The sequence below is a fragment of the Diuraphis noxia genome, unplaced genomic scaffold (genome assembly GCF_037042655.1).
Source record: "Diuraphis noxia isolate RWA-SAM2 unplaced genomic scaffold, SU_Dnox_SAM2 contig0003, whole genome shotgun sequence".
NCBI classification, from domain to species: Eukaryota; Metazoa; Arthropoda; class Insecta; order Hemiptera; family Aphididae; genus Diuraphis; species Diuraphis noxia.
In genome coordinates this window covers 37,097,609-37,111,503 of record NW_028301713.1, presented here as the reverse complement: position 1 = coordinate 37,111,503, position 13,895 = coordinate 37,097,609, and the positions used below count along the sequence as shown (strand labels likewise).

General features: G+C 25.4%; 1 protein-coding gene across 1 annotated transcript in view; it reads right to left on the bottom strand.

Annotated features, from left to right (window-relative positions):
• Positions 1–1,190: 1,190 nt before the first annotated feature.
• The window catches only part of LOC107165338 (nose resistant to fluoxetine protein 6-like), a 38,004-nt gene continuing 25,299 nt past the window's right edge, over positions 1,191–13,895 (bottom strand). Inside the window, exons 5-14 of the mRNA XM_089223014.1 lie at positions 12,829–12,923; positions 12,443–12,645; positions 12,192–12,352; positions 11,919–12,087; positions 11,629–11,822; positions 8,476–8,617; positions 7,968–8,157; positions 6,579–6,721; positions 2,725–2,861; positions 1,191–1,434 (exon numbers count right to left, since the gene is read on the bottom strand). Of these exons, the coding sequence (XP_089079140.1) occupies positions 1,362–1,434; positions 2,725–2,861; positions 6,579–6,721; positions 7,968–8,157; positions 8,476–8,617; positions 11,629–11,822; positions 11,919–12,087; positions 12,192–12,352; positions 12,443–12,645; positions 12,829–12,923 (1,507 nt within the window). The 3' untranslated portion in view covers positions 1,191–1,361. The remainder of the gene's footprint in view (positions 1,435–2,724; positions 2,862–6,578; positions 6,722–7,967; positions 8,158–8,475; positions 8,618–11,628; positions 11,823–11,918; positions 12,088–12,191; positions 12,353–12,442; positions 12,646–12,828; positions 12,924–13,895) is intronic.

The following is a 13,895-nucleotide window of genomic DNA, read 5'->3' as shown; positions in this document are numbered from 1 at the left end:
AATTTTGTTTTTGAGCGAATTGCTGTTGCATAGTTAGTATATATCCGTTGGTCCTAAACATATAGAAACATAATATTTATTATATAGATACTTAACTTAACTTCAGCCATGAAGTCAAAACCGTGTATCTATAGAATCCTATGTGTCTATAGAATTTTTTCTCCATCACCCTTAAATTGGCATACGATTTATTGTATTCTCTGGCCTCTGGCTTGGGTGCCCTATACATTATTTACATATAAACATATAATATGATATTACCCACGCTTTAAAATGTATACTTAAAACAATTTTAAAAAGCTGCATTGATATTTATTAAGAAAAGATACAAATTTATCATTCCAGGTTATTTTCTATAAGTTTCTCAAACTTTCAATTCAATACGAAACTATAGATTGATAGAATAGTTTTTCGATTTAGGTACCTATATTTTTCCTAAATATTACTGGTTAAATTAGATAGATATCAGATATGTGCATAATATATACGAGTATTATGTATCATTATAATATTGGTTAATGATTAATGTAATACTTTTATGCTTTCGACTTTTTTGAAAATGAATCATGATGATAAGTGGTGGACTGTATAGGCCCACACTATGCCCACACCCCACTAGCTATGCAATTTAATCAATGTATTTATGACTGTTTATTCAATAAAAATATATACTACAATGGCTGATAACTTATGAATATTATGAAAATATTTTAATGAAAAAAGGTTTTAATTTTTTGAACGAAATCATTTTAGGTACATTTTTATATGAATTGTACGTGTAGATAATATCTGGATTACATATTTTTCGTAGTATTTCAAAGCATAAAATATATTAAAAGGAATTTGGACTTCAATAATAAATACGCTCAAGTATTTAAATTATGTTTATTTTAAAATATAAATCAATGGTTGTAACTTATAATTGAATATATACTTACAAAAATTACAACACTGGATATATAACAATATAGGAAATAGGTATACTTATTAAGAACTATTTTTTAAACGACATCATATACTATAAGTATGCAGCATTCATTGCGTTTTCAAAACACAAAAAAATATTGTATTACATACTACATTTAATAATAATGTACTCTTTCGTATCGCATTCGATTAGGTTCTTCAAATGTCTTAGATGTTATATAGCAACCTACAATTATATATATTATAAAAATAAGAACACAATGTAAAATGGCATACAGTCAAATTTAATATCGTCAAGTTAACTCATAATGTAGGTAGTTAGGCGCATTCACAAATTATAAAATACAAAAAAAAATACGTAATAAATAAACAACGCTTCATGGTACAAAAATAATTAAATTATAAATAAATAAATTATATAAATATGAGTATTTTTACATTCGATGATGTGTTGGTAGGACTTTGTCGTAATCTCGATTCGATTCTATCGCTTGTGAAATATAATTTCTGTAAACACGTGGAAGACAATATTATAATACAATTTATTTATATATTCTATATTTTAATTTTATTTAATCATTGTAAAATTATCCATTGTTGTAACTATGCTAACCAATATATACCTACTATTTTACAGCGTACGTCCATAATAGATGATAATAAACTACAATTTAAGTTTAAGAAGACGTTTTGTTTGATCGTAGGTCCTACGTAACCTGCATCTTTTTTCGTTCAATATTTCAATTTTGCGTTCAGCAGAATCTTTTATGTGGTTAATTTTAATATTTCAGTAAGAATAGCTAATATTAAGTATAAAACTGTAAAAGAAAATGAGAATATTTGTCTGTGTTATCTTGTCAGTTTTAATTTAAGCGAGATATATATAAAAGATTATATATATAAATAAAATTTAAAGAAGCTCATAATTCGCTTTAAAATTAAATAACGAGAGAACACAGTTAAATATGCTTATTATTAAATTTGAAAATTAGGTCAATTCACTGTAATATTAAAGCTAAAAACACTAATTATGGCTTTTGATGTACGCAAATTTGATATGTTGTGCAGATGGAGACAACTCATCATTATGCGGTCATAGCGTCTTCTTAAACATACATGATACAACTTCTACCTATCTATATATCCTTGCATTCTTTAATCACACAATTAAAAATCAATTCATACAATAAAAACTAATTTTAATTACGTTAGAATTATAATTATTGATTTTGGATTCTGAGCGCATCGCTCCGACGAATGTAATGATTTTACCATGATGTGTGTTTATTTATTTTTTTAGTGTCTGTCATCACGTTTTGGGACAGTAAAAGTGCTTCGATTTTTTTCGACTTTTCACGGCATAACAAATATTAAATAACCATCAATAATTTTCATTTTTAATATATTATGAATTGTATGTTACTTCTTACTTAATTTGTCTGTAAATATAATATAATATTATCACGTAGGTTATATAGGCTTTTTATATTATTTTTTGGAATCGTTTTGTTTATAGATTAAGTTCGCATATTGTGCATTCGTAAATTATATTTTGTGTAATGTTTATTGATATTTATTTGAAAATTATTAGAAAATTAAAATATTAAGGACTTGAGTAATTTTTTAAATTGTACGTTTTAAGTAACGCCTGTCTTACGTCGAGTTTAAAATTAGAATAAAGTATTTTGTTTTTGTTTTTTATATTTTAAAAGAATTAACATCGATAATATGATAAATTTCTAATTTGAATAAAATTCCTAAAATTAATTACAAATTAATAAATTAACAATCATTTACTTTTTTTCATTTGTATTTGATCTTGATTTTGAGACAAATAGTTGAGTGATTAGAAGCCTGAACGGTCTTTCTACTAATAAATAAAGGAATAAACCAGCAGTCAAACACATAACAGTGTCTGAAATTGCATCAGCCATCTGAAAAAAAAAATAGATAGATAACTATATCAATTAGGTACCATACAATTTTAATATTGTTTATATTTTATAATTAATATCTAAGAGTCACTAATGGGTGGCTGCTTAATCGCATATTTCATGTTATTTCTTTTCTGTTTTAGATTCTGAGCGGAGCGATGAATGTATTGATTTTACCATGATGTGTGTGTGTTTTTTTATGCGTCTGTCATCACGTTTTGAGACAGTAAAAGTGCTTAGATTTTTTTACTTCAGTACCTGGTTCGATCATAAAGTGAATCTAGTTGGTACCTTGGGGGGTCAAAAGTAAAAAATTCTTAATATTTTTCTAAATAATCGGGATAAACAAACTAAAAATTAAGGGAAAAACAGGAAATTTTACACACAATTAATTTTTGACAAAATTAATTTTGGTTTTTGATGTAACAACTTTAAAACAAATTACCATAGATACATGAAATTTTCACCGAATGTTTATATAAGTATAATCTATCCACCATGCAATTTTCGAAAATTTTCGACTTAAGTTGAACTATTCATAGGTATTTGCAATTTTTGATCATTATTAGTGTTTTTTAAACTAATATCGATAAAAATTTATTTGTTGGGTACAAAAGCTTGAAAATTTATACAATGCTCCTAACATATTTTACAATAGCAGTTGAAAAATAAAAGAAATATATAGTCTTTATTTTTTTTTATAAGCATTCAAAGTTTGAATTTTGACAACATACGTAAAAATCACGAAAATTAACAAATTATTTTAAGCTAGAAAATTCATAAAAGTGTTTTTTTTTTTTTAAATCTAAGATTTGAAAACTTTTAATAATCTATAATATATCCTAGACAGATAAACCGTTTCCGCTCAGAATCGTTTTTCGTATACAATGATATAATATCATTGGATTCGAATTAAATTCAATCCATTACAGTAACCCACTTGTAACCTACTGTATAGCAGAGCGATATCCACTTTCCCGCTTTTTTTTCTATACTCTTATCAAATAATCATATCATGCTAATATGTACAGATTTTTTATGGCTAATAAAAAAATAATATAGTAGTATGTATTCAGCTAGTAGCTAGTATATATATATATATATATATATATATATTATAACTAATAAATTAATATTATCTTATTTGACCAAATCCATAAGATTTGTTGCATTGTGTGATACTTATATTGTATATTATATTAGTATAGTTAAATGTTAATTCTAAATTTAATATATTTGGGAATTTCATTAAATCTATTATAAGAATTTTATAATAAATTTAAATTATATATTAATGTTTCTTCAAACGAGTGTTGTGCTCTACTAACAACTTTGATCATTAATAAATATAAAATAAATACAAAATATATTAACCACATACCATTAAAAAAAAATTGTTATATTATTGTCTATTTGATTTTTTTTTTTTTTTGGTTTTGCATCAACTACAAAGGTTATTAGCTTTAACAAAAGTATTATATTTATATTTGATTATTATTTTATTTGTTGTATGGTTATTCTGCTTGTTTGTTATTGATTTTTTTTATCTCGTATTTCTTTCAATATTTATTTGCACTAATGTAATATTACTTGCTGGTATTAACCTTGATTCCGTCGAGCCTATAATAAAATATTTAAAAAAAACAGTTCTTTGTTTTTCTTTAAGATTCGTTAGACGTAAAAGTTTATATTTTCGTCGATTTTTTTACCGGGCACCAAGGGAGTCGTTAAGTTTTATTATTATTGTTTTAGAAACTATATTCAAGTTACGGTGTATTGTAGCCTAGCGGTAACATCGCAAGCTGAAGAAGTGTTAAAAACATTCGTTTGTAGAATTATTTAGTTTTGTAGAATCACCATACTCGTAGGTATTATACAATTTACGACATCGCCACAATATTATAGAAATTACAGAAATACAATATTATTTGATCCAAATAATGTGAATTCTATACAAAAATTTTGTTTTACCGTCGTTTACAATTAAAATTTATCGAATTAACATGGACAAATAAATAGTTCCATAACATTTTAAAATACTTTATATACTTCAATTGTTCAATATAATATATTAAATTATCAGTAATCCTGAAAGACATAACCACCATTAGACCTTTGAAATATTGAAAAGCAACTTTAATTAAATTTCAGTAATTCGATTCATTTGTAAGTATAGCTACTTTATAAAAATAAAATTGAAAATCCATCTCTCAATGTATCGCGTATTACAATTTTTGTTATTTTAGGAATTTAAATTTTCTATTAGCAAATTATTTTAAATGTTAACATAAATAATGCCAAATGCCAATATATTAGCATTTAAAAATATATAGGTACCTACTAAAGTTCTTTGGGTTAGTGATTATCCTTAAACAAGTATTGAACCTTCAGTCTTAAAATCAAAAAAATAATAAATTCGTCTAAGGTTAGACGCTAGTTTCATTTCTTTACATAATATTTATTATTAATACCAACATTCTTCTTCTTTTCATAGATCTACCGACGAAAACTGTTAAAAAATTCTATATTCCGTACACTATTAATAGTCAGGATTTTCTTCACAAATCAAAAGATATTTTCAAAATTTAATTGGGAACCGTTCACTGCATACCGATTTATTGTGAATTAAGCAACAGTATTATTAATTCATAAATTGATATACAAATACAATATATTATACCTATACTAATATAGTAGGTGTTACTAATTAAAATAAAATAAAATTGATTTTCATTAATTATAATCTTAATTAATTTCTCGTAGTGTAATTGTTATTATTAAACAATACCTAATTAATGTTTTCAAGCAATTAATTACAAATGTATTTCAATTTGGATTTCTACTCGTGTAATTTTTTTTATTTTGTTTCAAAACGATTTCAATAAAATAAGTTTTAAAAAATGTGTGTTATTTGTTAGGTAATCAATAGGTAAGAAAGTATTGTTCAACTCTCACGTGTACATATTATAATCAATTTCAAATATTGAGACTAAAAAACAGTGAAAATATTATGGAAATGTGTTTATATCATTAATTCACTAATTTACCTAAGAAATGGTCTTAATGATATTTAATCGTTTAAGTTTAAACTACGCATACCTGATTAATAAGTTCTTAAAATTTGTAGGTATGAAATATTATTACAATATTAGATTTTCTTGGTTACTTTAACGATTATTTTTTTAACTATCTGCAGTACGAACAGACGTCAACTTCGTTTTAATCATAACACTTTTAAGTACTTATTAACAGATTCTACCAAGTGAGATAAATTGTTATTCAAATACAAGTTTCATTACAGAAGTGACAACAACGTATAATATATATAATATATATATACCTACACTAAATCTGAATCTTTTTAAATTAAATTAATTAAAATATGCATATCTACCGATATTATTCCACTTTTAATGTTTTTTTTTATAGCTACTTAATGGTGATTACAATACTCAAATATTGAATTTTATCTTTTCGTGGATGTAAAATTTTTTTAGTTATATATAGAAAAATATTACGATGTCATGATGAAAAACAAACAACAAATTTTCATTGTGTTAGTTAACTCAATTATATAAATTTAGTAATAATCACAACCCTTATAGGTAACTTTCAATACGTTGTTGTAAATACCTTGTTATTATTCCTTATTGGAATACTTAATATCAACTATTATAATTATTTTTTTCTCAACAGTTTATATCAATATGCACTTACGAAATTCCTGATGTTGAAGTGGTCAGAAGTCCGCCTGCTGGCCGTGTCGGCTACCGGTAATATGGTATTCACCATGTATGCATTAAAATTTAAACTGGCCAATGGTATAAACGGTTTCCATGACAGCACATTCTTCATAAAATCTTGAAAATAAAAAAACGGTGAATAAAAACTATATAACATTACGATTGAAATAAGATTCGTAAAAAAAAAAAAAAAAACATCAACGAAGAAATACATCATTTATTTGAATGCGCGACTGAAACAATAACGTCAGTTGTGGGTAATTGGTTTAGAAACCCACGCATCTCTTTAAACATAAACTGATCGCATGGATCTTTCAGAAAACAATTCCCAGTAAATAACCTACAGAAGGATTAAAGTGACATGACGTTTAAGTTTGGAAAACCAATAATCTAAACCTCCATATTTCATGCAATGGATATCGTAAACTTTTGTAGATAGCTTGATGGGTGTTTCGTTTACTATTTAACCAAAATATTTAATTTTAGATGCTTAACAGTTCAGAATAGATAAAAAAATAAAAATAATAATAATAATGAAATGAATAATGATTATTATTGTACGTGAAATGAATTCAATTTATTCATGATCACCAACGGAAATACAAATTAAACTTACGATTACCTACATTGATTTTAAATATTATTTTCTGTATCAAAAAAGTTATAATTAATCATGTTTGTGCAGTTATTGATTACTTAAATTAATGTTATATGTGCATTTAAAGATACAATACAAGTATCTATACTGATATACCATAAAAATATTTTCATTAATCACGATAAAAACAAATTACGAATTTACGATTTCTTTAAAACTAAAAATACTTGCTTTTTGGAATGATTTCAATGGTGAAACTGATTTTTTCATTAGAAAATATAAATTAAAGTTTTGAAGGATTTGAGAATTTATTAAGAATTTCAATAGTGGTTCCATTTAGAGTACATTATTTTAGTAGAGTACATTCATTTTTGTTTGGTGGGAGAAGGTTGAGAGTAAAATATAATTATTATTTTTTACCTATTAGGTACGTCCACGAATATAGTGGATGAGGATGATACATCTTTCTATTCCTCAAAATATTTAATAATAATTAGTCACTGCATGTCAAATTGTCAAATTTTTCCTTTGGTAATTTATATTAATATTACACAATATCATAATTAACAATATTGGGTTATTTCTAGGTACCTCTCGTAATATATATAATAAATTATATATGAATATAGTGTATCATATAAACAATCTACATTATAGTTTTATTATACTTTTATATATTAAAATAATATAATATGTTGTTTGACGTAGGTCGTTTCTTATATAGTCATGAACAATATAATATGCACTACTAACTATGTTACTTACTCGGTGGACCAATTATAAGAGCATAGAGTCCTGTGACTAGACCTGCTGCCCAAACACTCCTTATTGTTGAACCATAAAGAGCGGCTTGCAAGGGATCATAAACATAGGAAGGATGATAAATTAAGGCTCCACTGAACCATGTTGTTGTACATATTAGAGTAGAAATTGCCAGCAAAACATATGTCTGTGTCTGTTGTAATATAAATAATATTTGAATTAAAATAATATATTGGTAGTTTAGACATCATATATAAGACAAATGAAAATTGTTAAATTTAATATTTTTTCGTAAGTCTTAACGTTTTTATAAACGTTATATTATTAAGGTGTAATTTGATAAGTTATTTGCAACTAATTTATAACAAAGAATTCATACTTATTTACTTATTTGGAAGTTTAATATACCTATGTTTGATTATTTAGTATAGAATATAGAGATACTTAGATAGTTAGATCGTATTTCATTACACTTAAGTTTTTACTTAAATCATTTAACGATGTGTCTCACCAGGTTTAATTTAGTTGTACTCTCTTTTCTCCTATACAACAGATAACCAAATATAGCACCAACTATGTAAGGTCCAGCGCGAGTATGAGATTTTATGTAAATTGTCATAAAGTAGTCATCTTTTGTTGGATTTGTCGTGAAACTGAAAATACAAAGTTTATTGTTAATTTTAATTAATAATATAAATAAACATACACTGTGATTAATCATATTTTTTAGTTAATTTTAAAAGATTAATAATTGCATATTATATTACATACAAATATTTTCTCGAATTGGAAACAAAAGTATAAAAAGGTGCCAATTATAACAATCATATCACAATTTTTATTTTTCACAATATTTAAACCAAAATGAATAACTGTTAAAAACGTTAATAATGTGCTGTATAAATTATTAGAATTTACTAAAAGGCACGTTGTACGAAATGTATTAAGTGGTTATGTGTAGACAATGTTGTGTTGTATAAAGTGTTCATGTGTGATATAAATTATTTTTATCGTGTACCTACTACTACTACTACTACTATTGACACTCTAGAGATCATGGCAGCTCTCGTGGTCATAGCTTCGTTCAAACCAAACCGTAGGTGTCTTATATCTATGTTTAATATAAATTAATAAATGTTTCATACTTTTGTCCAATATTTCGATCGCAAATGCTACTATATTAGTTGTAGTTATTATATACATATCGATGTTAATCGTGGTAGCTACAATTTAACCCAAATACATGGTAATAATACTGCAAACCGTATTAAACCTGTTTTAGATATAACACGTGAAAACGATTGAAATCGACTTTCAATCTTTTTGAAAAGACTTGGTTTTTATCGCGAACATACTCGATACAAGCACACGTTTTTTGGTTATCTCACTACATCATTAATGCATGACATGTCTGTATAAAACTGTATAAAATTATATAAACAAGTATAAAACTGTATACGATGTATTGAAATACTTAATTTAGCGGGACCCATTTCACCCAGATACCCGTTTCGACCAAAGACGTTTTAGTGGTCTTAAAATTAAGTGCACGATGATTATTAAATAATATAATATATTATTGTTTATTATTAAAATGTTGTTTAAAGTAATTGCAAAAGTTCTTAAAAAATTCACATTAAATTAAACTTACATTATTACAGTTTTACAAATTTTTTATTGTCTACGAAAGATTATCCAAATAAAAATCATTACACAATTCAATATATTATTATTGTTTACATTATTTCACTTTTAAGAAAAATTTACAATATTTCTATAATCTACTAAAAATTATTCAAATAAAATACATTTTGAAATCCATAGTGACTATATGGCTATTGGAGTTTTCCACATTAAAATGAGGAAATACCATATTAGTTAACTGCTATGTCATTATTTTAACAAGATAAGATTATAGTATGCGATCGTGACAGCCAGTGGCGTAACTATGGGGTAGCGAGGGGTAGCGGTCGTGACCCCAAACATTTTTATGGGGTGGCAAGAGTATCATTTTGTTACCCCAAAATTATTTATATAATTTAGTAAAAAAAATCCGTGTGTAAAAAGTGTGTATTTACTATTTATTTATCTTTAAATAGTTATCAAGAAAAAAATACGTTATTTGTAAATTTTCGGGGTACCACACGATTGCATACGATGTTTCTTTTTGAAAACACGATTGCGTACGATTTACTGTGCATCGTTGCTAAATATTAATGTTTTTATTTTTGATCAGTAAAATTTAAATTTTGGAAAAATGACTTAAGTTATGGTACCACTTAAAAATCTCAATTTTCGATAAATACCTATGTTATAATAATATAGTACACAAAATAAAATAATTAAATGTTAAAATAATATAATAAAAAATAGTTATTCAATAAAAATAAAAAAAAAAATTATGGAAGTAACCCCTGTTCTATAAGTTCAAAGCAAATGGCAACAGTGCTTTAAAGCTGCAGACAAAAATCGTACGCAATCGTGTTTTACCGGAATTTTCGTGTTATAAAACTGTATAATAATAGTATAATGATAAGTATAATATAATAATATATAAGTATAATTATTATTTTAAAATAATTTAGGAGGAAATTATGCGTATAAGTGGTACTCATCACTCATTATGCTTATTGGAGAAGGTGAAGTATTTAAAAGTGTTCGTTACCCCAAATATTTGCTGTTAGTTACGCCACTGGTGACAGCTAAGAGTCTGATATAAATATATAATAGTATATATAGTATAATAAATACTGTGTTTTAGCTTTTCAGTGTTTTTAGTAGATAATAATACTAAATTAAAAAATTTATATTATTACTAAAATCACTAGTTTTGAATTTATAAAAAGCATCTGTAAAAATTTAAAAAATAATACTTTGTATTTTGTGACGACTTTTTATAATTTAGTATAGATAGAAAAGGGCCTAATGGTCTATAATGCTAAAAAAAAAATAATAATTATTATTATTATTATATCATTTTTAAAATGAATTAACAAACATAATATTTTAAAAAGACTGAAATGCCTTTGGTCGAAACGAAAGACCGATTTTGGGTGAAACGAGCCACGCCTAGTGTATGATAACGTATACACAAAAGATTATTTAAATAAACCTAATTACATGATAATATGTTAGTCGTTAGGTATTGAATATTTGCATCTAACTATTACCCAGGCATGCTACCACAATATTTTATTATGTGGTCTCTTTTAGTATAATATCTCCACTGTAAGCATAGACATTTTAAATTACCAATACGTTGTATATTCATACAGACAAAACATTAATACTGTTAAATTTAAACTCAAAATGTTATTTAGATTGATTTTTTAATTTTATACAATATACATTATACTTAATAAGTATATAATCTTCAGATATTTCTTTGAAACCGGTTATGAAAGTTATTATTCATTGAAAACTATTAGGTATTTGAAAACCTTTAAATAGTGTACCTAATGTAACTAGTTGTTAGTATACAGTTTCTAATTACAGATGTTCATTAATAATACATTTTAATATTCAAATAAAAAAATATTTTTGAAATCGATATGTACATAATTATCATTAATCATTTTTCAACTATGAAATTACTAATACAAAAAATACAAAACTTAAAAATAGAAAAGCATTAGAAGTGAAAAAAATGTTTGATTATACTTACTCCATGTTGAATTGAATATTTGCTGATTTCTGTCCAATATAGGTGAGTGCAAATGGTATAGCAATAGAAATAGCCATAAGTAAGGAAGTTAAATACATTCCGATTTTAGGCTTTTTATGCAGTATATACCCTAGTCCAATACCAATTATTGTGAAGTGAAATTCACAAGGCATGAACCATGTATGATATCCACACTGAGTCAAAAATTGAGTTTAAATTTAATAAAATAATATAATACATAATATATATAGTTACCAGTGTATTGTATAGTACATCACATATTTACATACCATTTTATCGGTTGCGACGTAATTGTTCAAGTACAACAAGCTTAACCACCACGTTTGTTGACAATTTTTTTTATCTGTTCCAATAAAAGATTCCCAAAGAGGACCGGATCCCATTTTGTACTGAAGGGTAGCAAAAAAGAAAATTATCACTGCATAAACAGGCGTTAATCTAAACACCGGAACAAAACGATTACTTAAATTTATGATTCGGAATAAAACAATCATATTTCATATTGCGTGGTAACTTAAATTATAAATATTTCTGAAAATCACCTGAAATATTTAAACACTAATACTTTAAATGGATTAATGAACGAAGTTTCAAGGCGATCGAGTAGGATTAAGATCATTAAAGCTCCACTTATGGCAAAAAATGTGTCCACCAATAAGTCCATATGAGAGGTGAATATCGAAATGAAATAATCGTAGAACACCTGACAATTGTTATAAAAAAATATTATAACAGGTATGTAATATCTATATGTAAAACTGTATTATTGTTGCAAAAATATTTCAATGCGTACCTGTTCATTGACTTCGTAGTTTTGTAAAGGTCCGGGTAATCGGAAACCCCATCTGTGGCCAATTATGATAAGAATCATTGATATAGTTGTAGTTCCACATAATGGGGTAAGATCTAATCCTCGGACTACGCAATTTTTATTTTTTAAACTTTGCATAGCACGTCTGCCGGAGAAACACATAATCAAATCCGCAGATTTTGATTCTGAAAAATTGTATCAAAATTGGTTGTAAAAACGTTGAAGTATAATATTTATTGATTCAATATATTATTACGATCCACAGATATCTATTCTGGACCATTTTTGGTATAGGTTTTAAATTAAAATTGATATGTGTTTTGTTATATTTTACTATTAATGACAAATGAATACAATGGTTAACATACCTTGATTCCATTGCCATATTGTTCGTTCAGAATAAACTATGTAATCGAAGATTGTTGCGATTATGGTAAGTGATAGCAAAACCATGATGAGTAAGCTATGAAACAAGAATAAAATATTAATTCACTCATAAATCGTAGACCGAATAGCGGTAGAGTATTACAAAGGAAAGTCTTATTCATTTATCATTTAACACGTAATATTTATATAGTAACTTGTCTATCATGCTTGTAAATACAAATATTCTATTGTAATTAATACAAATAAATCACGAATATGTTTACACTCCTAACTGCGTAATGTATACGTAAAATAACTAAGCAGATAGCAAATAAAAGTTAATTGTGAATACAATAAATATACTATGAAATATCCCATTCTTAGAAATAATATTCTGTTAAATAAACAATAGTAGTAGTTATACTTGTATAGTTGTACTCGTATGTCTATACTATATTTTTTAGTTGGCAGTAAGTTAATATTGATATTTGTATTTGCTTAAATTCACTAAAATGCTTAACAACAATACAATTTACAAATTATACAAATTGTATTTACCTATATTAATTTGAAGTTAAATAGCATGAATATCTTTTTTCCTCTATATTATACATTTTACATTTAATTTAATACACATCAGATAATAAAGTCAGGTAATTTAATTTAGATAACTTTATGAATCATAAATGTATAATTTATTCAAGCAATTTCACGTTCAACAAAAAATATGTATGATAATAATGTTAAAACTCTGAATTATAGGTGTTCATAAAACAATTGAAATCAAGTCAATGGACGGGGTTTTCCGCCTTCATGCATAAATTATAATTAAATAATTCTTATTTAGTATATCATATACACTTATTTATAAGTACATCACATTTTGTGAAGATATTTTTTTTTTCTTACCTATTTTATGTGAGTACTATCTATAAAACAATGGTAAAAGTATAATATAAGTAATCAAATCAGTATTTGAAAGAATTATGGTTTATTATAATTGTTACCAAATGGACAACAATTTCAACAGACGCGTTGAAACTATTTACCACAACAGAATAAATAAATC